Here is a 27,352-nt window from a genome sequence, read left to right as displayed (position 1 = left end):
GAGAGTCTGCTAAGATTACATTTTTCCACCTCCTCCTGGAGAATTGCTGTGCATTATGGGTTCTGCATCAGACAGATAAGGCAAAGAACATCAAAATCCAAAGAAAGACAGCCATTTTGCATTATCACAAACTAGAGGTGCGAGTGCCACAGACGTGATAAATGAACTGAGGTGGCAATCATTGAAACAAAGGTGTTTTTTGTTGGGGCAATCTCTCCTCCGATTGAAAATATTTTTTAGTGCCCACCTACACAGGGAGAAATGATCATCATAATAAAACGAGAAATCGAAGCTCACACGGATAGATTTAATTGTTAATTTTTCCTGCACACTGTTTGAGAGTGGAACTGTAACAAAACAGCTTGAAGGTGGTTCAATTAACCCTGTGCCGGGCATTTAACTGTAAATTGCAGAGCTATCATGTTGCGTAGATACTGGACGTTAATTTGGCACAGCAGGTCTTAGTATGTACAAGAAACATTAAATAAAGTCTTCTAACCCCCCTCGCCCCTTCGCCCCCTCCCTCTCTGCCCCTCCCCCCCCCCCTCCCCTCCCCTCCAACCCCCTCCTCTTCAATTTATGTTGTTTGAGATTTGGATATAGCTTGGCACTGTTGGTTTTCTGGCAGAATGTCCCATTACGAAACTATACATGACTTATCATGCTTTCAAGGTGAAACATTATTGATCCTTAATAAAATTAATTTTGTGATCCGCCCTGATGGCAGCACGAGGGGAGCAGTTGGGTTTGGGCAAGGTGTGGCAACAGAAAGAGCATCTGGCCACCCTTTACCACTTTCCCAAACCCACTAATTACCATGCTGACTGCTTGAGGATATGGAATAAAGGCCAGGAAATAGAAGGATAAAATTAGTTTTATCCAAATTGACATTAAATTCCCAGTTTCATAGTTTAAATAAGTTTTTCCTCTTGTGGAAGGCCACCACCAACCAATTGAAAATAATTTTCTTCTTTGAACATACTTCTTAATTATGGTACTCTGCATTCGGATGCAAGTTGAAAATACTTCTGTTTCCACCTTCACAGTTCAAAGCTTACTTTTTAAAACATCTGGTGCTACTCACGAGTGGAACAGCAAAGGAATAGTGACCCTTATGCCAAGAACGAAAGTGTGACCTGCAGGGTAGTCCTGGGGAGGTATATGTAGATATAAAAGGGACAAATTGTTTCATCGGTGACTCTACTGTAAGAGAGCAAGAATAAATATCACCAATAAACCACCCTGTTATATAATCTTACATAGTTGCCTATATCCGCATGCAAAAAGAAGAAAGCACAGCAAAAAGACATGAAAAGTACAACAGTTCTACTTAATATTTAACCAATACTACAGAAATACACAAACAGTCCTGTTTTGATCCTCCGAGAAGTTACAAAATTCATACATCTTTAAGTGGCAGTTTTATGCCCATAACTTCAGCAATAGCTATTACATATGCTCCAAAGCTTGCAGAAATGTGATTACTCACTATCTGAACAACAGCAGGGGCTGTAACTTTATTTACAACCAGGTTATCTGTTGTCAGTTCAAGTGTACAGTTCTATGCTAGTTCTTTAATTTCGTGCAAGTTTTTCTATGTGTCTTTACAGAGTTTATTCTCAAAAGATCTGGCATTATAAAGAGAAAAGTACATGTTTAATGCCACCAATACTGGGAGAAATGAATGGAGCATTATTTTCTTAACACATACAAGTATACATCTGTTTGCTTGCTCTGTAGTGAATTACTATCTGATGTGAAGGAATATAAAATAGAAAGGCAATTTTTGACAAAATGCATAGCTCAACAACAGCTTATTGTGGAAAGACAAAATTGCAAGTTATTTTCAAATTTGGACAAACAATGCCAAATGGACGTTATGCACCATAATTTGTTGACATGGCACGTTCAGAAAGGGGTGCCATTCATATCTGTGCATTAAGCCATAAACATTAACATCACAAATCTATTGTTTTGACTGTACGTACTATGAGTGCATTGTTGCATCACTGAGGTGGCCCGCAAGCTTAATTATGTGAATCAGGCCCACAGGTCAGCAAAGGTTACCCACACCTGGACTAACCCATAGGATTTTATGTTCACAGCTGTAAAACTTCAACCCTTCCACTGATATTTTGCTGTCTTATTGGAGAGCCAACTGACTGAAGCTACTAAATACATACGAGAGTGAGTCAAATGAAAACCTTAAATTTGTAATAACAAATCGAAATTTCATGCCGTCATCCTGTAAGTTGGTAAGCATGCTACAAACAGCATGCAGAATGGCCTGTAGATGGCAGCATAGTGCAGATCCACACACACACACACACACACACACACACACACACACACACACACACACACACACACACACACACACACACAGTCGCAGTATCAGGATAAAGATAGCCGCCCCATTTGCGACTTGCACCAGGGAAGAACAGCGTTCTGTTGTTCAGTTTTTGCGTAGTGAAAGTGTAAAACCTATTGAAAACGTACGAATGGAAGGCAGTATTTATTTTCAAATTCTATGTAACCTGAATTTTTTTCATGGACAGAATTTAAATTGTTTATTCTTGATATGGGAGAACATATCTCCAGAATACTGTAGGTATCAAACTTATAGATGTCAGCACCTATTCCACTTATGGGAACACATGCTTTAGCTTCAATCAACTCACTCTGAAGATGGCCAGAAGGTATATGACCAAAATCTAATGGATGAATCAATATACATTTAAAGTTGTCAGCTTAATTACTATTTAAAACAATCATATGAATATTTGGGTTTACCAATACAACTTGGCAGCTTTTTATTTGACTAGAATGAGTTGACTAGCTTGAAAGATGTTTTTGGTTCAAATGGCTCTGAGCACTATGGGACTTAACTGCTGAGGTCATCAGTCCCTTAGAACTTAGAACTACTGAAACCTAACTAACCTAAGGACATCACACACATCCATGCCCGAGGCAGGATTCGAACCTGTGACCGTAGTGGACGCGCGGTTCCAGACTGTAGCACCTAAAACCGCTCGGCCACACCAGCCGGCAAAAGATGTTTTTAAACTAGTTCAATCTGTAATAGCGTAAAGTTTTTAAATTTTAAGAAATATTCAAAATAAAACTTAACCACTTACTGGAACATTTGGACAGTACTCCAGAGTGTCATTTGGATTGCAATAGTCATAATTTACAGCGTCACCATCATCCACCACTTCTGCTCCTGACATTGGCAAATTTCGCTCACTTACAAATTTGATGAGGAAATTTGTATTATGATATAACCTGAGAAACAACAGAAGTAACTATAAATAATTGGCAAAACAACAAGCTCCAACATTTTTATATATTTTTTTGTAATAACACCATAAATACTAAAAAATTTATCATTTTTGGATAGTGTGTTCTATACTGAGAATAAGAACCCATTTTGCAATTGAGTGACGCAAAGTTTTTGGCTTTGCAAGCTTTACACTGAAATGTTGCCCCAAAAGCAGAAGATTTGTGATATTTTATCTTGTAGGCATGGTACAGCGTCATAATGTAAACAGCAAGGAGACCACTGCAACGACGGCCGAAATGTTGGCTTTTCTCCAGCAGCAATAGTTTTATACATTACGACACAGCACCATGTCCACAAAACTTTTATGTCAACTGACTCTGGCTGCAGGAGCCTACGCAATTATATGTTATTTTCTGTTTTATGTGTTTTCCTTAGCAATAAATGTTTCTTCATTCGAAAGTTAGGTTCTCTTGGATGCACCCCAGTGTGTGTGTGTGTGTGTGTGTGTGTGTGTGTGTGTGTGTGTGTGTGTGTGTGTGTGTGAGGAATGGCACACAACCTGCAGGTACCGTATCAGGCAGGCATCTAGCAGACCACCGCATTACCACAGCAGCTCACATTTTAGACTATTCAATGAGAAGTAGCACACATTTCCTGCCCTTACCTTTCCCTGACCTACTTCTGTTGGCATTCTAGCAGTAACCAGGTATTTAGTTTTGTCTTCACTTATCCTTAGACCTAGATCTTCACTAGCCTTGATTAACGCATTTGCATTTTCTGTTACAGATTCTTTCCTACTGCTAATGATGTTTAGATCATCTGCATACCCTAATATCTTAATGGTTTGAACTACCAGAGAAAATCTGAAAACACACACACACACTTTAATATTAATTTGGCATTACATTACTTTCACTGGATGTGGGATGATATTAACACAGTAGAAATGGATGACTAATACTATAAAGCGAACTACTGAGTAGGCATATGGACAACTAGTCCCATGCCAGAAAAAAAATAACATGCCATGACTGAAGGAAACAAGGAACAGCAGATAATCTAAAAATGTAATCAGACCCCAGTAAGAGCAAAATAGCTCTACACATAGCAGAGTGATAGTGGTGGACATAGTATTTGTACAGCTTAAAGTGAAGTATTAATACGAAAATAAACCCACACAAGCTACATGTTTTTATTTAGATAGGTCTTAATATGAACAACATACAGATAAGATCTGATGAAGCAAGCAGTGTTCATTTGCCACTAAAATATATATAAAAAGGTAGTGCTGCAGAGGTAACTCGGAATATCAAAGATAATGGACATTTATTTGTATGCCTTTTAATATCTGAAAGATTCCTCTGTACAAATCAAAATGTGTGTTATTTACATGATTTACAAGGACCAACATTTATGTAAAAATATCAGACATTAAATCAACTTACCCTAACTGATACGATAATTAAAAGTTACAAATATAACATTTTAGTGTTGCAGATGTAACTTATAATGAAGAACTGAAAGTTTACACTTAACAATACTAAAATCACTGTGTTGTGACTAACTTATGAATAAATGAAGAGCTTTCAAACAACAGAAAACAAATTATTTTAAGAGGTTTAACGTCATTTCAGCAAAAGTCAACCTTTTCCAATGATCTGTAATAGGCTCTTGTAAAGTAGACACTGCTTGGGAAATATCAACCTCATTACGATCACCCTTCTCTGACGGTACAAATTTATTCCCCACTGACGACATTTCCAAGACATTTGTGCAAATGTCATTGTTGAGATTCTAGTTTTGCAATAACTCACTGACCAAAACGAACTCAAAATTTTTGAGATTGCAGCTGTTACTGAAAAAATTTGAGTGCTGCTTCTTGATAACTCTGGTCTGTAACAGGTTTGAAATGGAAGTGTGTGTTATCTTCCTCAGACAACAAACCTATTTTAACTGTGTATTTCCCAATGGTGTGGACATTGTGGGCATGAGCAGAAGGGATCCCGGTATCACTCCTAAGTTGCTGAAATATGTCAGAATAGCTTTTTACTTCTTGTGCTGGAACTTCTTTTATAATCACCATCAATTACAGATTTTGCACAATGTACAAAATATGTGCAGTCAGTAAGGACAGCCTGTCTAGCTTTCACATTCTTCTACACACGATGCTTCAGCATCCCTCCAACACCATCAACAACTTTTTTCCCATGGTTTGAACAAAAGAAAAGTCACTTTAACAAAAGACGCAATTTCCTTTGCTGGAAGTTATATTGGCTGATGTGCACTTGCTATCTGAAATGACAACTAGCACCATCAGAAAATATTTCCTACACTTCAAGATTAGGAGATTTATTTTTTAGGTTACTAAGTATTTTCAGCTAGTCAAATACAACAGCATATGAAACTAGAACCCCCCATGAACTACGGAGCCTGACGTTGGTGAGGAGGCTTGCGTGCCTCAGCGATACAGGTAGCCGTACCGTAGGTGCAACTACAATGGAGGGGTATCTGTTGAGAGGCCAGACAAACGTGTTGTTCCTGAAGAGGGGCAGCAGCCTTTTCAGTAGTTGAAGGGGCAACAGTCTGGATGATTGACTGATCTGGCCCTGTAACACTAACAAAAACGACCTTGCTGTGCTGGTACTGTAGACAGCTGAAAGCAAGGGGAAACTACAGCCGTAATTTTTCCCGAGAGCATGCACCTTTACTGTATGGTTAAATGATGATGGTGTCCTCTTAGGTAAAATATTCTGGAGGTAAAGTAGTCCCCCATTCAGATCTCAGGGTGGGGACTACTCAGGAGAATGTCGTTATCAGGAGAAAGAAAACTGGCGTTCTACGGATCGGAGCATGGAATGTCAGATCCCTTAATCGGGCAGGTAGGTTAGAATATTTAAAAAGGGAAATCGATAGGTTGAAGTTAGATATAGTGGGCATTAGTGAAGTTCGGTGGCAGGAGGAACAAGACTTTTGGTCAGGTGAATACATCATTATAAACACAAAATCAAATAGGGGTAATGCAGGAGAAGGTATAATAATGGGGGGGGGGGGAAATAGGAGTGCGGGTAAGCTACAACCAACAGCATAGTGAACACATTATTGTGGCCAAGATACATAGGAAGCCAACGCCTACCACAGTAGTACAAGTTTATATGCCAACTAGCTCTGCAGATGATGAAGAGATTGATGAAATGTATGATGAGATAAAAGAAATTATTCAGATAGTGAAGGGAGATGAAAATTTAATTGTCATGGGTGACGAACTCGATATTAGGAAAAGGAAGAGAAGGAAACATAGTAGGTGAATATGGAATGGGGGTAAGGAATTAAAGAGGACCCCACCTGGTAGAATTTTGCACAGAGCATAACTTAATGATAGCTAACACTTGGTTCAAGAATCACAAAAGAAGGTCGTATACGTGGAAGAATCCTGGAGATACTGGAAGGTCTCAGACAGATTCAGGAACCAGGTTTCAAATTTTGACATTTCCAGGAGCAGATGTGGACTCTGACCACAATCTATTGGTTATGAACTGTAGATAAAAACTGAAGAAACTACAAAAAGGTGGGAATTTGAGGAGATGGGACCTGGATAAACTGAAAGAGCCACAGGTTGTAGAGAGCTTCAAGGGAAGTATTAAGGAACCATTGACAAGAATGGCGGAAAGAAATACAGTAGAAGAAGAAAGGGTAGCTTTGAGGAATGAAATAGTGAAGGTAGCAGAGGATCAAGTAGATAAAAAGACAAGGACTAATAGAAATCCTTTGGTAACAGAAGAAATACTGAATTTAATTGATGAAAGGAGAAAATATAAAAATGCAGAAAATGAAGCAGGCAAAAAGGAATACAAACGTATCAAAAATGAGATCGACAGGAATTGCAAAAAGGCTAAGCAGGGATGGCTAGTGGACAAATGTAAGGATGTAGAGGCACATATCACTAGGGGTAAGATAGATACTGCCTACAGGAAAATTAAAGAGACCTTTGGAGAGAAGAGAACCACGTGTATGAATATCAAGAGCTCAGATGGCAGCCCAGTTCTAAGCAAAGAAGGGAAAGCAGAAAGGTGGAAGGAGTATATAGAGGGTCTATACAAGGGTGATGTTCTTGAGGACAATGTTATAGAAATGGAAGAGAATGTAGATGAAGATGAAATGGGAGATACGATACTGCGTGAAGAGCACTGAAAGACCCAAGTCGAAACAAGGCCCCAGGAATAGGCAACATTCCATTAGAAATACTGACAGCAGTGGGAGAGCCAGGCCTCACAAAACTCTACCATCTAGTGAGCAAGGTGTATGAGACAGGCAAAATACCCCCAGACTTAAAAAAGAATATAATAATTCCAATTCCAAAGAAACCAGGTGTTGACAGATGTGAAAATTACCCAACTATCAGTTTAATAAGCCATGGCTGCAAAATATTAACACGAATTCTTTACAAACTAATGGAAAAACTGGTAGAAGCCAACCTCGGCGAAGATCAGTTTGGATTCTGTAGAAATGTTGGAACACGAGGCAATACTGACCCTACGACTTATCTTAGGAAATAGATTAAGGAAAGCAAACCTATGTTCTCATCATTTGTAAACTTAGTGAAAGCTTTTGACAACGTTGACCGGAATACTCTGTATCAAATTCTGAAGGTGGCAGGGGTAAAATACAGGGAACAAAAGGCTATTTACAATTTGTACAGAAACCAGATGGTAGTTACAAGAGTCGAGGAGCATGAAAGGCAAGCAGTGGTTGGGAAAGGAGTGAGACAGGGTTGTAGCCTATCCCTAATGTCATTCAATCTATGTGTTAGGAAATAAAACAAAAATTTGGAGTAAAATTAAAATCCGTGGAGAAGAAATAAAAGCTTCGAGGTTTGCTGATGACATTGTAATTCTGTCAGAGACAGCAAAGGACTTAGAAGAGCAGTTGAATGGAATGGATAGTGTCTTGAAAGGATGATATAAGATGAACATCAACAAAAGCAAAATGAGGATAATGGAATGTAGTCGAATTAAATCAGGTGATGCTGAGGAAATTAGATTAGGAAATGAGACAAAGTAGTAGACGAGTTTTGCTATTTTGGGAGCAAAATAACTGATGATGGTCGAAGTAGAGAGGATATAAAATGTAGACTGGCAATGGCAAGGAAAGCGTTTCTGAAGAAGAGAAATTTGTTAACATTGAGTATAGATTTAAGTGTCAGGAAGTCATTTCTGAAAGTATTTGTATGGAGTGTAGCCATGCAGGGAAGTGAAATGTGGACAATAAATAGTTTAGACAAGAAAAGACTAGAATCTTTCGAAATGTGGTGCTACAGAAGAAGCTGAAGATTAGATGGGTTGATCACATAACTCATGAGGAGGTACTGTACGGAATTGGAGAGAAGAGGAATTTGTGGCATAACTTGACTAGAAGAAGGGATCAGTTGGTAGGACATGTTCCGAGGCATCAAGGGATCACCAAGTTAGTATTGGAGGGAGGGCAGCATGGAGGGTAAAAATCTTGGAGGGGGACCAAGAGATGAATACACTAAACAGACTCGGAAGGATGTAGGGTGGAGAAATTACTAAGAGATGAAGAAGCTTGCACTCTCTTCCGTTAAACACAGTTTATGCACAAAAATTACATGTAAGGAGCATATTATGGGAGATTTGCAGTGTATTATTTCAGTGTGCTTAAAATTAAATGACATTTGAAGCTGTATTGCTCCTCTGCTTGTCTCTTTTTACGTGTGAACTGCAGCTGGCCAAATCACTGCAGGCTAGATGTACCAGCTGACCGGCCAGTGCTGTCCAAGTTAAATGCACCGGTAAAGCTGTTGTGCCATATTAACGCTATGTCAATGTGTGTGTAACTCACAGCACGGAACTTTCCTTTACTATCATACTTGACAGTACTCGAGACAGCTTTACTGCAGTCCCACGTGAAACAGACATCCAATGAGGTTCCAGCAAACGCAGAAGAATACATAGTACAATGTTTACATCAGGTTTATTCTTATGATTAATAGATTATAATGTCCTCTCAGATGAATACATATAACTTTTTAATGACAACTGCTGCTTTAAGGGTGCTCTTAGCAAACAATATTTTGACTGTCAGTAACTCACACTCTAGTTTCAGGCACAACTAAGTTGGAATCTACATATTTGATGATTACATGTTTTTAGTACACTGATTTCCAGTAACCATTAAAAGCACAACCCTCCTAAGACATTTGTTTGCTGTCTCTGCAGTCTCACAGCACCTTGGTTCACTGTACACCTGACAAATCTATCAAAGCAATCTCTCTTAATAGATCAAAAATTTACAATCTTTATCCTCTTCAATCACAAAATTCACACAGTAATAAAGGTAGGGGGCTTCCAGAGAAAAGCCTTTGAGGAAGGAAAATAAGAGGTAAAGAAAAGCACATAATTCCACTGTACTTTTCTTTCCACTGCCAAAAATTGGCAGACTGTTATACATATATAAAATGCAATGCTGTTTCCACATTTTCATGGAGGTACTATGATTTTATTACTGTTAAGGCCAGGAAATGTCATATCTGCAGCTACCATGACATTAGCATGATGTAGGTTTATCCCCTTCCTGCGCAAAATTTATCGTTCTTAGAACATTTCACTAAGTTGTGTTAATGTGGTTCTAGATGACCATCTATTCTACAACTATTCTGTGGCAACAGGTGTGACTCCAGTGCTGAAATTCACTCTGCAGATACTCAACTGGTTTTATCATAATAAGACACTGAGCTGATAACACACACACACACACACACACACACACACACACACACACACACACACACACACAATCAACAAACATACCTCCCTCCACTGGAGAAACGTTGAGTAATAATGGCTGTTTCTGCAAAAGAGTGATCTCTTTACCGAATGATTTAAAATTTAATGCTGACAAAAAAAAGTCAATACTTTCAAGTTTTCTAATTCCAGGTACAACCAATAGCGCTGCCAATATCACAGTAAACTAAAAATGCAAGGTTTCAGCCTTTCTTTATAAGTCACATAATAAAAGAAAAATTCTAATTTGTCCATTACAAATATTCTACTTTGTCTATTTCTTTATTTCACAACTGTTCTGTTGAAATATCTGATACTAGGATCACAGTGTATATACACACACTTTATATTTTTTAAAAAAAATTTAAAAAAAATCAAAATGTACCTTCGAAAGTGACTATTTTCATAGTGTACATCAGGTTGAGAAGTTACTTTACTCTCCTGCCATTTCTGCGTTGTTCTCTTTGTAAGCTTCTGTGATCTCCCCTTCTGCAACTTCTCATCAATGTTTTGTTCAGGTTCTTCTGGAAATAGGTTCTTCACTTTTTTCTTTGGCCTCTGTTTCCTTCTCACTTTCTCTGTGTCGTCAGTTTTGTCTGTGGGAAATAAGCTACCTCAATGGAAATATGAACAGAAGCAGGGCGAGGGTAGCCTTGCAATGAAACACATGAACTCAGTAGATAAATATAGCTCCTATGTTTTGTTTCTTTTCTTCTTCTTCTTCTTCTTTTTTTTATTTTTTTTTTATTTAGATGACATAGCTGTTGTTTAATTATATCTCCAAGGCTGTTACTGCCAGTGTTAAAACTATTTTTTACTCAAAAACACACTATAATACTGTAGTGTTAAGAAACTTGAGACTTTTGACAGTTGTGTGGAAAAAAGTGAAGGGGAACTGTGGCCACAATCTGCCAAGTTCACCACACAGAAGTTACTGATGTTTGACAGCATGTGCCACTGTTTGTACGGGGGAAGTGATGGTAGAGTGTACCAAATCAATAAAAGTGCCAGTGATGTGAGAGGGGCAGGAAAACATCATTATCTCCCCTCCTCCGAGTCAAAAGTCACAAGTGATTTAAATCTTACTAAAGTAAATCAGTACACTAGCTCAAAAACACTTCAAAATACCTTTTGACGCAAAAACTTTCCAATGTGATGGGCCTCGCCAAAGTGATAGTTTCTCTATATTAAAGTAAGAGTATTCCTGTGATTTTGATGACAGATGACTTCGAATATCAAAGTTATGGACCTCTGGACTATTAGATGGCTCCCTGTCACCATCATCTTCATGAGCTTCAAGGACTGAACCTTTAAGACAGAAAGTAAAGATTAGTGATAGAACAAAATGAAGTTCCAAGTCTTAACACATGAGATGAAGAATTTGACAAGCTGGAGGGAGGGAGGGAGAGAGAGAGAGAGAGAGAGAGAGAGAGAGAGAGAGAGAGAGAGAGAGAGAGATATTACATATGCAACATTTTTTTTCCAACTCAGTACCAACAGCAAAATACATCTGTTTCCATGTCTTCTTGAAAGGCTTCTGTACTATGATACTACAAAAACCTGACCTTATTATCAAGGAATGTGGTGACAAGAATCTGAGACACGTGGTTGTGCTTTCCTCCTGATGCAGTATATGAGTATGTAAGCACTAGGGCTAAGCTTATTAGTTTCTTTATTCGTTTTATATTCTTGTCATCACACCTTAAGTTCATGTTACTGAAAACATTACTACTTGATCTGATGTTACTAATTTATTTTCACTTTTCTTTTCTGCCCACCTAGTACGTTATTTAAGAATTCTTCATTTGCTTGCAGTACATTTGTAAGTTGAAATTTCATGAATTCTTTGAAAATTTCACGTTTTAGTTTACACACACACACACACACACACACACACACACACACACACACACACACACACACACTAAGACATGCATTACTTTCAGATAAATTGAAAAGTTAACTGGCTTCTTCATTAAATACACCGAGCGAGTTGGTGCAGTGGTTAGCACACTGGACTTGCATTCAGGAGGACGACTGTTCAATCCCGTCTCCGGCCATCCTGATTTAGGTTTTCCGTGATTTCCCTGAATCGTTTCAGGCAGATACCGGGATGGCTCCTTTGAAAGGGCACGTCCGATTTCCTTCCCAATCCTTCCCTAACCCAAGCTTGCGCTCCGTCTCTAATGACCTCGTTGTCGACGGGAGGTTAAAACACTAACCACCACCACCACCACCAATTACACTATGGACTTTTATGGCATTGCCCATAAAAAAGTTTACATAATTCTACATAAAAATCCTTAAAAACTAATGCTAATATGTATTATTTATTTCAGAAAATTATATTTACTCCTTAACTTCAGTTGTAAGGGCACAGTCCAAGCAGAATATGGGAGTTAATTTTAAAAAAATAGATCATTCCTCTTGTGTGTGCTACATGTCTTCAATAGCCTGTGTCTCATTAGATTTCATCTTTTAATTCAAATTATTCTTAAGTTCAACATATATGTAGAGTAGCACTGTAACTATATTAAAGTAGATAAAGATGACTGCAGTGCCCCTCAGAAGGAACTTTGCACATTCCTCTGCACAGTTGAATCATTCTCAAAATGTGAAGAATTGTTCCATTACAGCAGATCTTAAGAAATATGAAACTATAATAAATGAAGGCCTTCTGGAGACTCACTGTCCAAGGACCAAGCCCTGTGGCACACCTGTCCTAACTATATTCACGGCAGTATGCTTGCTTCTGTCAGAGATAAATAGCATGTTGTTACTTAAATAACAAATTACAGCTAAGGATAAATTATTTATACAAAAAATTCAAGTTTTGTGAGCAGGATTTCATAAAGAAGACAGTCAAGGGCTTTATTCACATCATTACCCAAGTACCACACATTGCCCGAGTATGTGTGTTTATTCCAATCTTTTTTAATCCAGCTCCCCTCCCCCGATCCTTCTCTTCCCCCTCTCTTTGTTCATTTCTTCCTCTTCCCCCTCTCTGTCCAATTCCCCCTCCTCCACCTTCTCACCCTCCCTTTTCCCACAACATTACCATATTCATCCGCACAGGAGGATGATAGTTCATACCCTACAGTATTTATTTCCAGATTGTAACTAGTATGTGTACCAAATTCGATTGCAATAGTTTTAAGTGTTTAGTATGAGCCTTTTACCCATGACTTTCCTCACATATGCACAAGCCAGATATATTTCACATGCATGTATAGCGTATTACACCCTGCAGTTTCGCTTTCAGGCAGCTCAATGTTTATGACATTGCATTTCCTGAACTATGTACTGTATAATGACATAATTTTGCAGGTACATCTGATGGTATATGTGCCTACTATCTATGAAATATGTTGTGAATACAGTTAGTAGTAAAAAAGTAATAAACTAAAACATCACACATAATCTGGAAAGTTTCTCATGCATTCAGCATTATGATGTCACATCTCCTGAACAAAGAGTTATACAATGATATAAATTTTGTGGTACATTCAGTGGTATATGTGAATACTGTCTGCTAAATTCTTCATACATATCATTAGTAGTAAACAAGTAATAAATTAAAATGGCATGCTGCATGTGTCAGTTTTACTGTATGAACAGCAAAAATGCAGTAATCAATAAACTTTTTGCTTTCATCACTTTGAGAGGATTTTAGCAAGAAAAATTTCACAAAGGTTTGAAATTATATATAAAGTTTGTTGCAAGCCTCTAAGTGCCTCATTTTCAAATTTCAATTACTGGATGACTGAAGTATGGGCATTCTCGCATCATGGGCTACGCTGCTTGTTCACACCCACCTCTTTGTTATGTGATCCTTTCCAGGCAGGAAATAAAGTTTGTACCAAGTTTGGCTAAAATCAGTCTAGTGGTTTAGGAGGAGATGTGGAACATACTTTTATACATTTTTATGATTTGTATGATATCACTCCACAGATACTTTACTCCACCTTTCAAATTCAGTTAACAATTCACCCAAAAGCTTTCATAGTTCTGTCTTGTTTATATGTCTTAATGACTCGGCAGCTCTACTCTTTGGTGATTTGTGACATTTATTCCTTAAATTATTTACATTTTATCAGGAGCTTCCATTGCCAAAACTACCCCACAAATTGACAAAAAACAACAGCTTCTTTCATCAGCAAGATGAGTAATGGTTGCTCCACTAATAAAATGGTTATAAAATAAAAGTTTGTTTTATTTGCACTGACTGGAAAACTATGTAACAATACACAAAGTAATGTGCACTTACAAGTAATAAATTTCAATGTTATACTGTTACACAGTACTCTTCTTGCTACTTGTTGTGACGCAGGTACTATCTCTAGACGATCCAAGATCACAACTAATCACATAAATAACAATTTCAGAAGCAGGTACTATTTGTTTCACCTTTCCCTCACATCATTAATAAGTCACCTCCTTCCCACTCATTAACATCCACCTCAGGTGGTCCCTTTAAAATTTACATTATTTTCAAACCTACCAATCACCAATAACACAATGTCAGAATCTGCCATCCCTCTCAACACTGTAATGTCCAATACAGTAACGGTAGCTGGCGAGAGAAAAATCTGCTGTAGCAAGCAACCTCACACTCTGAATGCTTAAGGCACTACACCAATAAAAACCTCAACTTGAACAATTGAACCACATCCTTCACCATGGCTTCGACTACCTTTCACCATGCAATGTAATGAGAAATGTCCTTCCAACTACCCTTCTCCCCACTCCCATAATGGTATTCTACTACCCACTCTACCCATGTAAATATCTTTCTGCCCGTAAGTTGCTACTCCTTTCAATCCCCTTGCCTATGGGTCATAACCATTCCACAACCTAGTTGCAACATCTGCTCCATACATTTGCCCACAATCTGTTATTCCAACATTCGCTGAAAGAGGCAGAGTCATGTTTCAAAGCAACATGAAACAAGACACAAACAAGATAACATTTACCTTGCCATAGACTACCATAATTTGATAATACTCCATATTACATGGCTTTGAAGCTTAGCAATAAAATGCATTCAAACTTCAATGACTGCAAGCTAGAACCCACAGGTGCAAACATTGAAAAATATTTAAAAATCAAATGCTACTACAGTGTGGATGATTTTATAAACAAGGAAGACAAGTTGGAGATATTGCTTTGTTTTCCCGTTTTTTCTACATTACGTTCTGTGTGTATGCTTATGTTCCCTTTTAATTGAGGTATTTTTTTCTCTTTATGTGTGTCCATACTTATAAACTATGTATCTAAATATCTAGATGCATACATATAGACTACTTTTATAAAAGTATGTGCTCTTTGAAGTATGTCCATGTTTATCAACTAGAGAAACAAACACGAAAAATACTTAAAAAGGCTGATTTTTAAACCACTGAGGAAATTTTAAGAAAAAGGAAGTAATCTAACACATAATTATCTTTTTATGTTGTAATGTGATTCTGGGAGCATCCATATGATTTATTTTAATGTATCTTGTTTTAAGGTATACTTAGACTGGTATTACACTCTCATATTTCTTTGTCAAAGTTGATATGTCAATGAAATTTGATGGTGTAATAGGGAACTTCGTCAAATGTCACTTATCATCAAACAAATATGATCACATCTAGGGCCTCGCCATAGATTTTATCACAAAAGTCATTTATCTTCTGTTCACTGCAATGTGAAATGTAATTGGTAGAAGCACTGGTGTTGCTACAGCTATTTGACACCTCCTTTAGTGCTTTTATTAATGTGGCTTCAAAGTTGGTGTGCTCCTTCATTTTTTTTTTTTTTTTTTTTTTTTTTTTTTTTTTTTTTTTTTTTTAATAATCTTGCCTCGACAAGGTTGGGGGTGAGCAAGGGGCACAGCGCATGCTATTAATTGTGTAGTGATTGTCAAGTGGAATATGGTGCAGGCAACTGTATGTCCACAATCACAGCTACAGCCATCCATCTCCACATCTGGAAACATCCAGGCAGCTTTTTAGCAAACCGGAATACAGAATAGAAAATAAAAAATTCTTTCTTAGCTTTCCATTATACTTCATTTATTCTTGAACTCTAGTTGCCCCAAGTTAAAAAGCACTTCACCTGTTTCATACTTTTTACTAATTTTATAGTTGTTGGAACACTAATTCCATTAATTAAATTATTAAAAATAAAGTTAGTTCTTACTGCCCACATAGTGTATTAAACATTTATTTACATTCACAGTGCTTTATAATTCCTTCACGCCTTTCTGGAATTATTGTGGTTAATGTGCAATGTGATATTCAAGTGCTGTGTTTTAAACTAGAGAAGTTCTCTCCTGTCAAGAAATCCAAGTGTGACAGTTTGCCTGTCTTCTGCATATATAGCTTTTCCCAAAGAGTATTCTCTTTTGTAATATGACAAGCCACTTTACGGAGCAAATACTGGAATACACTCTCATCCATTCGTAAGTAATTTACATCCTTCACTAGCAGCTCTCTTAACAAACCACAGTGCATAATACCAAGTTGTTGTCTGCCATCTTTAAATTTGATGAAAAATATGAAAAGAATAGCGCCATGTCAAATACCTTTGTCAAACAAATTTCATGAAGATTTGATCATATCTTTGTCAAAGAAATATGATTGTGTAATACCGGCCTTAGGTAGGCATAGAATTATGCATTGACGAGTCATCAATGTTTCAATCTAGTGATTGTATATAACATGCCATGTGACAATAATGATTGTGTTCTATTCAACTTCATCATCATTACTTACTTTGTTGTATACTGAATTTTTCCATTTTACATGGGTAATACCAGTAACAACCTATCATTGTGGATTAATGGCCACTGCCAAATTGTGGCCTAGAGCCAACTACACTGCTTACTTTCAGAGCACACTGATGAAATGGGATACTTCAATGACTGTTTCACTCAAACTCCAGCTTTTCTTAAATGTGAAGGTGAGCACTCCACGCCAGCAACACATCCTTCATTATCAGAACTACCATGCCTCAATTTCGTCAGTCCCATCCTCCATCTGCGTTACACTCTCTCCTGTAGCCACCCCAATCCATTTTCCTATACCCATGCCTGCCTCACAATCTCTCTCAGTTTTTGACTCCAGCTTGTTTCACGCATATATTCCTGCCCTTAACTATTTTTTGTTTTTACTCTGGATCCTCCACCATTGCCCTGTACTATGTCCATACCATTTCCACAAGCAGCTCCCTATCCTGACAGTGACTCGTATATACGCATCATTCATGTCCTCTGCAAGATACTATATTCTTGCAATGACATAATCTTTCCTAACCCCTAACAGTTGCCACTTGTTCTGGTAAAAATTCTCTGATGTGTATTGTTTCTTTCCATCTGACTTACTACAATATGTCACTATAGATGCGACTAGTTCAACTACTTCACAAGAGAGAACATTGCATTGAAATATATATTAAAACATTTTAGGCCATGCATATTTTGCATTTGCTTTAAAACAGCATGTAGAATTTCAAAGCATTAATTTTCAAAAATGACTATAAAACAGAGGATGGTAAAACATTTTGAAAAATATTCTATGAAAATAATGATGCAGGTTAATTTTCTATTTACAACTGAAGTTGAGCTCTCAAAAATTCTTTAAGCTCTGTTGAGACAGAAAACCTTACACTTACTTTCCCTATAAATTGGTTTGGATTAAAGTGTAGCCAATTCATTATCTAACATTGATATGAGTGTAGATTTCTGTCCAAGCAATAGTTTCCAACAATCACATCATGCACAGACCAGAAGTTCTGTCTGAGAAGCTGATTCTTCAAGTTCAAAATGTGGCCATAAACTGTTCAAACAGGGGCTACAGGTGGTTTCAAACCAAGAGGATTCTGTGAAAATTGTTCCAATGTCTCCAAACAGGGAACACCACACATGCAGAAAGCAGCCAGGCAGCTCTTCCATGTGTCAAAAACAAAACAGATGTGACTGGGTACTGCTGAATGAATTCACATAGTTCCAGCAGACTGAAGTGAACTGTTCGTAGAGAGACTTGTTTCAGTTTTCTGATTTGATTTTACTTCCACATTATTTCCAGAGGAAGCATTAATCATCTTGCAGAATGGTGAAGTTATATTTGTCAGTGTCCTAAATAAATTAGACCTTTATTTTTCCATGCTTCGACCCATTGCCACCATTAATAAACCAAAATGAATTATTCTTTTCTGTTGAAGCTGTCAGATTATTTGAAACAAGTTTTTCATTCTACACTCTTGCCTAGTTACAAATGTATGTTTTATTTCAAGGGCCCATTTTCACTTCCTCATACATATGCCATTAGCTGATCATACATATGATGCCATAAAAAAAAAAAAAAAAAAAAAAAAAAAAAAAAAAAAAAAAAAACCCACGAAGAAATACCTAGAACAAATACTCCAAGAAAACTGGCAACCTGCAAACGATAATACCACATACCTCATTACAAATCCAGTCATGTGCATGCACACTGTAACCCGAATATCCTATTTCAATACCAAGAAGTTGTGCAACAAACTAAACTTGGTGGGTGTAGGTGTGTTTCTAAATTTGAAAGACTGTCCCTATTAAAATTACACACCAGTCGCATTAAATGTGGTGCTAGTAGGACCACTATGAAGATGCAAATCAAGTTTGCTTTAAATAAATGCTGTATGGCCACAAGCACTAGTTACCTTTGAGATTGGACATGGTGAGCTGATTTTAGTCAAGAATGCTTTCAAAGTGACAAAGACAACATTATCAATACCTCAGAGGTTGAACGAGGGCATGCAATGGCGCTACAAGAAGTTGGATGTTCCTTCTACGATATTGCAGAAACACTTGGAAGCAATGTAGCCACCTGGCTCCAGACAGCCATTTATCACTATCAATAGGAAAGACCATTGTGTTCGGCACATGGCTCTGGTGCCTTGTACTGTTCTGCAGCAGCAACTGGAGCAACGGTTGGCACCACAGTGATGCAACGAACTGTTGCAGCTCTGTTACTTCAAGTACAGCTCTGAGCCAGATGCCTAGTAGTGTGCATTCCATTGACACCAAACGACCACCATTTGCAGCTTTAGTGGCATGAAGTGAGAGCTCATTGGATGGCAGGATGGAGGTCAGTTGGTTTTTCTGATGAGAGTTATTTCTGCCTTGAGGAATGATGGCTGTGTGTTGATATGGAAGAGGCCAGTTGAGGGCCTGCAACCAACCTGTCTGCATCTAGACACACTCGACCTATACCTGCTGTTACGGTCTGGGGTGCGATTTCATATGAGAGCAGGAACATATCATGGTTATTCCACATACCCAGACTGCAAATTTTTATGTCAATCTTCTACGCGGTGTTTTCCAACATAACGCTCGTTCACATACCACTGTTGTAGCCCAACATGCTCTACAAAGTGTTGACATGTTGCCTTGGCCTGCTTGATCACCAGATCTAACATTAACCATCCCTGTATTGACTGACCAAGTGCAACAGGCAAGGAACCCCATCCCACAAACTGACATTCAGCACCCGTACAACACAAATGCATGCATGCATGCATGCATGCATGCATGTTTGAATGCTTTTAGTCAACATTCTGGCAGTTACACTGGTCATTAATGTACCAGCATTTCACATTTGTAATGGCTTACTTGACACATACATTAACCTTTGATCTTGCAATCTTGATAAATATGTTACACAGACAAATATATTTCCAAAACTTCATTTATCTGCATTAATTATTCTTTGGTGTTGTGATTTTTTTTCTGTAAGTGTATTTGTTAATGTGATAGAGAATGTATGGACATTATTTCATGTTTATCTGAAAGTGACTAGAGGGTCCAAACTGGCTGGCAGAATGGGATACAGACTTTTGAACACCTGTGTAGTATCTTCTCTAGGTCTCACATGGTTTCTTAATTAGTGTAGTTTACATCTTAAATTTGGCAGATGTTATTCTTTAGTAAATGAAGGATTTGTCACCATAATATATTTTCCATGTGTGATATGCATGACATTTGGGGAACAGTTTTTCCTACACAATTATCCACTTCACTGTTATTGTGTTTTCATTTTTAAAAAACTTCAGGCCACACATTTTAGGAGTGTTATTTCGCTAGTGTCACTGCTCTACAAAGCTGACTGACATCCTATAGGAACACTGAAAATTTAATGCTACAGCCAATTAATTTCAATTTGAAAGTTTGTAGAACTGTCTTCCTGAACCCTGAACACAAGGCCTGAGAGTGATCTGAAAACTAAGTTCTGAAGTACATCCCATCTAGGAAAGTAGATTTTTATACCTGTGGATCCAGATTATTCTACTATGGCGAACAACAATCATTAAATTGTACTTGAGCAAAGTATACTACATTCAATGAATAACACAGTACAAATCCAGAGGCTGTTCACACTATGTCTGGCTTAGTAGTATAATACACCTTGTGGTTGCTCTCTTCATCTTCCTGAGGCACTGATATCACCCAGAAAACACCCATGATAGTAATCAACAGCACAAAGCCAACGAAGGCTAAACATGGAAGACACTCTTCCAATATTCACCTACTTCACATCATGGCAGTCACTACACATTTTATAAAATAAACTTAACATTAGCGAGTACAAGAAGAAGAGAGAGATATACACAATCATGCAAAATTTTTGTTAATAAATGAGTTTTGTGTGTACCATTTGTAGCCATGTCATTTTTTAATTCGTTTTATGGGATTTTAAAACATACTTAACTAACATGTTGACTATTCTCAATACAAATTTGAAAATACAAGTTTTCTAGAAAAACTAAGAGTTTAACAGAAATTTTTGAAAATTTAATAAAAAATTTTGAAACATGGTTTATGACAGCATCTTATTTTTAAAAGTCTACTTTAAATATAGTTATGCTGCATTTTACTTGCAACACAAGATTAAAGTCAGGGAAAAAGTGTCTGACCAAAAATTATAGTTCAAACATCAAACTGTTCCCAAAAGATATGTTAAAAGATGGAAAGCATTGCATAGATTTGCAATTCTTACTGTTAGAGTTACAGCATTTAGAAAACTGACAAATTTTTCAAGATTTTCCTTGTGTTCTTGTACTAGCCCCATAAATCAACACGATAGCTGCTTGGTTTGCCACTCTTGTCATTCTCCAAATTGCGTCATTTTTTAGTGCAGTTTGGTGTTAGTGTTGGGAAATGTCACACTGATGGCTGACAGCTAAATGTAGCAAATTCAGAAAACCTTTATTAGATAGTAAACAATGCTTGGAATGATACCACTTTAAAAACAATTTCTCACATTTTAAGTTTTCTTGTATTTTACACCTTTTATGTTCCTCGAAAATTGGGATTTCACTAGAATTATACAAAGTGATGTAAGATTACAATTTCTTGCAATTTCACATTCCCATTACCAAATTTATGTAATTAACTCACAGTTTTTCTTTAAAAATCTTTTGTTTTCTAATTTAAGTCATAAAAATATCCTACAATTTAGTTAAGTATGTTTTAATAAGGCATACAAAACTTCAGTGCTTGATCTTTAATAGGTTTTAACCAATGGGGACCAGATCATAAAAAAAGTGAACTTTCAGGAAACTCAGGTTAAGCTTCTTTCTCTATCTAACCTGCTTAACACTAACACATCCTAGGTCCATATTTTTCTTGTTCCTGGTGTGTTTCTTCCTTTCTTTCCTTTTTCAGGCAACTACTACTTATATAAGTTTCTTTGGTGGCTTCCAACAGGGATTTCTCTGCCTTGAAGGATCTCCTGCAGTCAATTGCAATTAACATTCTTTGCATATTTAGTCCACCAAGGACCCCCAGCATTTTCCATAACCTTACACCTTGACACTTCATCATCTAAACACAGCCGAGCATCCAGCAGACCTATTTTCAAGGTAGTTAGTCCTACCAGAATAGTTTTTTATATCAATTTCAATACAAAGTTGTTGAAACTCTCATCCAGGTTCTGAGTCCCACTTGTCTAATAATCTTGTGTCACTAAGATCCCTACATAAATGTTTTACAACCTCCATTACAGCAAATGGTAAAGAATGCTTAGGATGGTAGGTCTTATCTTTAATAATACTGCTCTTGGTAACAACACAATGACTCACTGTCACGTGGGCAGAATACATAACTTTATGAAAGAAGTCAGGCCAAGCTGCCTTTCTCAAATAATATAATTTGATAAATTTTAAAGAATTTCTTCTACTAATTCTACTACTTGTTGGGGTTAAATTCATTATTTGTGTTAAGTTCCTGGTCAAAGTCTTCTTGGGACACAGGGATAGAAAGGAGACTGTAGATCATGTGGTGGAATGTTGCATGTTTATAGGTTGTAGGATGTTGGGTGGAAGCCAGGATGAATGTGTCAGTGAAGGAGTCTTTCCAGTAAATTTTAAATTTATGGTTACTGTCTTCTACCTTCAAGCTAATGTCCATGACATTTATGATGGGACCCCCGAACTCAACGCTGACCTTTGTTAGTATGCCACTGGTTCATATTTTCCACAAATTTGTGGAGTTGTCTATTGGAACTTGTCCACACACGGAGTATCATCTACATATTTGTACCAATACACAATAAGTTTTGTCGGTGGTTCATAGGGAAGCCATGCTTGATGCTTGCACTGCCATGGAATAAGACAAGAATCTTTTTAACAAAATCCAAAAACATTTTCACAAGGTTATTGTGAATTGCATATTAAATCCATCCAAAATTTATCAGGGCGAGTTTCAGACCTGTTGCAGGTTCTAAGGACATCCTTTACATGCAGCTGACTACAAAAATCCATATATTCTTGTTTTACAGGGTCAGTATTAATGCCAGAGAGTCTAGCATTAAAAACTAGAATTTCTAAACATTACGATAGTTTTTCAGCGGCGTGCGGGGGCAGTGACTGATGGGTAAGTTTATACTTTAAAAGCAAACGTTGTCTTATTTTGCCCAATAGCCCTAAAATGCATGTTTACATTTCTTATTTCAGATGTACTATGTCCAACTCTGGTGGGCTATTCATTTCCTTCAGTGCTTCCTTAGTACTAACATCAAGATCAAACTTTCTTGCTGTAACTGAAACGTTTTCATTCGTAAGGTCTTTTTCCAATAAGAAAAGATTCTTAAACATCAGGGCTGATTACACATCACATCAGAGAAAGCTCTAAAGGTCGCAAGTCAGAGTACAAGAAAAGAGCCATGTGATTAGTTGTCTGATACTGTCACAGGAAAAACGGCTCGAGTAATGATGATGTGAAGTTGGCACAAATTTGTTTTTTTTTTTTTATTGAGACAGAAATATATTATTTCAAATTAGGCAAAATTTCCAATGTTCTTTGGGCAACATCAATATTCTCCGACCATCTGATTGAACAATATTTACTTATTTGGAAAGATTGTATGTTTAGTGTATTCTATTTATTTTGCTCTTCTAGCAGGAGAGTCTTTATTTAAATAAATAAGAAATCACTCTCAGAAGAACAAGAATGTTCCAATTAGTTTTTGTTGTACCAATCTTAAATGCTCCCTGTACCACACGAAGCCCACAAAAACCTATATACAGAAAACCCATCCCATTACCCATTACAGATTCCTTAATCTTTGCATATACATCTTTGAGTACCTCAAAGTCAACATTATGGCCATCTATAGATATTTTTATTCAAATTATGCATTCCAACAGAAGATTTTAGGCCTTCCAACAAATCATGAGCAGAAGTGGTGGGGGAAAAAGAGAATCAAAGTACCGTTCTGATACCCGAGATGATTCTCAATTACAACACCTTACACTGATGTCTATCTGTGCTTTTTGTCAACAGTGTTTACACTTTCATCAAATCCTAAAACTATATTCTCACAATGGGTAAGGGATGATAGCAGTTCTTTGGTAAAATGGGGAGCAATACCATGGACTGTACTATGTGCCAGTTTTGTTCTGTGTAACTGCATTCTTTGTTCTATTTTTGAATTGTAAATCATCAGTGGAAATATGGATGCACACTCCGAAGAACTACAGAATGGTTCCCTAAAGCACAAAGACAGCAGAGAATTTCTGACTTGGTAACATTATCTAATAAGATGAACGACTTCAGTGATGATGTTATTTCAGCTTTCAACAAACTAAGTCAATTGTAGAACTTCCAGAAGTTGAAGCATTTTCAGCGTCACGTGCAATAGTAGTGTTTCCTGGAAGGAGAGGGCGGAAAAAAAAGGCCCTCCACATTAGGCTTATCGCATGTGCTTAATGTGCAAAGTTCTGAATTAATATTTATAAACATAGTAACAGCGAGTGGTCAAACAGTATCTTGCAGACACTTATTTAAAGGAATTCCATAGTTGAAGTTATACAACCAGGGAGAAAATTTCGTTTTTTGCAATGAAAATTGTTTTTACTTTCTAAGGTAATAGGGACATACTCTTAAGCCTTGGCGAATTGGTGTTTTGCATAAAACTCATCACGTTTCTATCATTATGTGTATTGGCAACACTGAATTTGCTTACTCTACTGTCACTCATTTGTTTGTATGGTACCTTATTTATTTGGCAAATTTTTGTGAATTCAAGGGATCACGTACCCCACACTGGGTAGAAAAATGCCAATTAAATATGTTTTGCTGTCAAGAGAGCAGTGCATGAAGCCTTTAGTGCCTACTGTAGTAGAATATTGTCAAATGATATTTCACAAAACTCAAAGAAATTCAGTTAGTGGCACGGAAGTTAAGGTCCAGTCACTTGTGAATGAGACAGTAACAATCTGAGGGCAGCAAAGCAAAAGCTGATATGGTTAACTCAGTTTTCAAATGTTCCTTTAGAAAGGAAAACCCAGAAGAACTGCAGCAATTTAATCCTCATACCACAGAAAAGATGAGTGAAATAACTATGAGTATCAGTGGTACTGAGAAACAGCTGAAATTGTTAAAACTGAACAAAGTTCCAAGGCCCAAAGGAATCCCTGTAAGATTCTATCTAGGCAATTTGCAGCCAAGTTATCCTCTCTTTTAACTATAATCTATCATGGATCCCTCAATCAAAACACCATACCCAGTAGTTGGAAGAAAGCACAGGTCACACCCATTTACAAGAAGGGTAAGTATTTTGAATGGAGAGTCAGCATCAGATGTAGAATTAATTAAGTTTGGGTGTGTCCCAGCAAAGTGTACTGGGGGCCTTGCTGTTCATGTATATTACTGACCTTGTTGACAATATTAATAATAAGATCAGACTTTTTGAAGATGGTGCTGTTATCTGTAATTACGTACCTGAAAGAAGGTGCATAAATATTCAGCGAGACATTTATAAGATTTCGAAGTGGTGCAAAGATAGACAACTAGGTTTAATTGTTCCTAAATGTAAAATTGTGCATTAAAAAAATCCCATACAAATACCAGGGTGTAACACTTTGCAGAGATAGGAAATAGAATGTTCACATAGGCTCAGTTGTGGGTAAAGTAGATGGTAGACTTCGCACTTCCCCAGTGTACTACAAATAAATCAGTCTACAAAAGAGATTGCTTACAAATCATTTGTACGATCTATTCTAGATTATTGCTCCAACGTGTAGAACCCATATGACATAGGACGAAGAGGGGATAAGGGGATACTAAATGTACACAGAGAAGGGTAGCAGGAGGTCACAGACTTGTTTGATCCACAGGAGGGTGCCACAGAGATGCTTAAGAAGCATAACTGGCAGACTCTGAGATAGATGTGACTATCCTGAGAAAGCCTACCTACAATGTTTCAGAAACCAGCTTTAAATGATGACTTTAGCAATATACTACAACCTCCTACATATTGCTCCCACAAGTATTGTGAGGGCAACATTAGATTAATTACAGTGTGCACAGAGGTATTTTAATGAATTACAGCATGTACAGAGGTATTTAATCAACCATTCTTCCCGTGCTCTGTACATAAATGGAATGGGAAGAAACCCTATTAGGGAAATAATTCATATATTCAACACGTTACATTGTTTTAGGAACTTACCTTCTGAAGAATTACTGCAGTGGCTTCTACACTTTTATTCACTTCATGACTGTCACTCTTCAAAAACATGTTGACAGGCAAGGAGTTTTTTCTGTCTTCTGTTTCCTTGTGTTTGTTCGAATGTGCATAGCTGGTAGGAGCTGCTTGCCCCATAGGAATTTTTATGGCATTATTGCCCCATTTACACACAGCATCCGTGTCAACATTTCCTCTCTTGACCCATAGAAACTTTTGACCCACAGAAAATTGACTTCATAAGATGCCTGGTATACAGTAGTACCTTTTAACTTTCCCATGATGGTATCAAAAATATTGTCCACATTTTATAGTAAATCTGGACGGTAACTCAAATTGTATACCAACAACTGAACTTCACATTAACATTCATAGATACTAACAATGCATCTAATCTGACTATGCAGAACAGAATGGAATGGTTATATTTTGCAACCTTTCATTCTTATTTCATTAGCTTGCAATTAAAAAAAAAAAATTATATTTGCGTGTAAACAAATTAACAGTACACATTAGGTGCGTGATTTTGGGATGTGTGCACAGTCCAACTATTTATGTGCTCCAGCTCTGCTGCATGCCTTGTTCTTTACATTAGGGTCAGCCTTATTTTGTCAACTTTGGAAGTCATGTTGTGAAAAGTAACAAAAACACAAAAGAAAATTTTTTGTTCCTGTTTTAATACTTAGGACTAGCGCGTGCAGGTGATCTGTGCTACTGTGACCATGTACCCACATAATGGATAAGAGTGATAATATACGGAGATGTGCACATGCCGACTGTCAGCACAGTGGGCCATATGAATAAAACGAAAAATGCACTTCATTCTCGAAATTTTTTATGAATAAAGTGTGCCTAAGAATACACTTCACCTGAGACTGAGTGAAGGAACGCCAGGAAAATTAGTAACTGCTTAATTACAAACCCTGAGACGTTTCTCGTGACAAAACAGCACAGGTGACCGCATAGCAAGAGCACAATGGTGCGTCATATTTAACCAAAATTACCTTTTGTTAGAAAACTAGCAGTTCCAGTTTGGAGTAGATGAAAATGGGATTTTCTTCGCATTGCGTGTTCACCTAACATCAGTACAAAAAAAAGTTTCTCGCACGTTGAAAATTCGGTATCATCAGAAAGCACATTTTCGTAAACCATCCTTATATTGTCTTAATAATTTGTTGCGTAACATGAAACTAAAATCGAAACATAGTGCAACTCTTCCAGAACACACTGATGCCAATTCCATAACTGCACATTGAGTTTGTTTATTTGAGGGAGTTTAATGA

At 37.2% G+C, this 27,352-nt stretch overlaps 1 protein-coding gene across 3 annotated transcripts in view; it reads right to left on the bottom strand.

Annotated features, from left to right (window-relative positions):
- Positions 1-27,352, bottom strand: part of LOC126297467 (condensin complex subunit 2-like) — a 164,488-nt gene that overhangs the window by 30,157 nt on the left and 106,979 nt on the right. For all 3 annotated transcript variants that reach the window (XM_049988344.1, XM_049988343.1, XM_049988345.1), the window contains 3 exons: positions 11,209-11,388; positions 10,466-10,676; positions 3,138-3,285 (listed from right to left, as the gene is read on the bottom strand). In XM_049988344.1, the coding sequence (XP_049844301.1) occupies positions 3,138-3,285; positions 10,466-10,676; positions 11,209-11,388 (539 nt within the window). The remainder of the gene's footprint in view (positions 1-3,137; positions 3,286-10,465; positions 10,677-11,208; positions 11,389-27,352) is intronic.

This window comes from Schistocerca gregaria, chromosome X, assembly GCF_023897955.1.
Source record: "Schistocerca gregaria isolate iqSchGreg1 chromosome X, iqSchGreg1.2, whole genome shotgun sequence".
In the NCBI taxonomy this organism is placed as follows: domain Eukaryota; kingdom Metazoa; phylum Arthropoda; class Insecta; order Orthoptera; family Acrididae; genus Schistocerca; species Schistocerca gregaria.
Note: the sequence above shows the minus strand (reverse complement) of the source record. Positions and strands in the feature narration are given on the sequence as shown.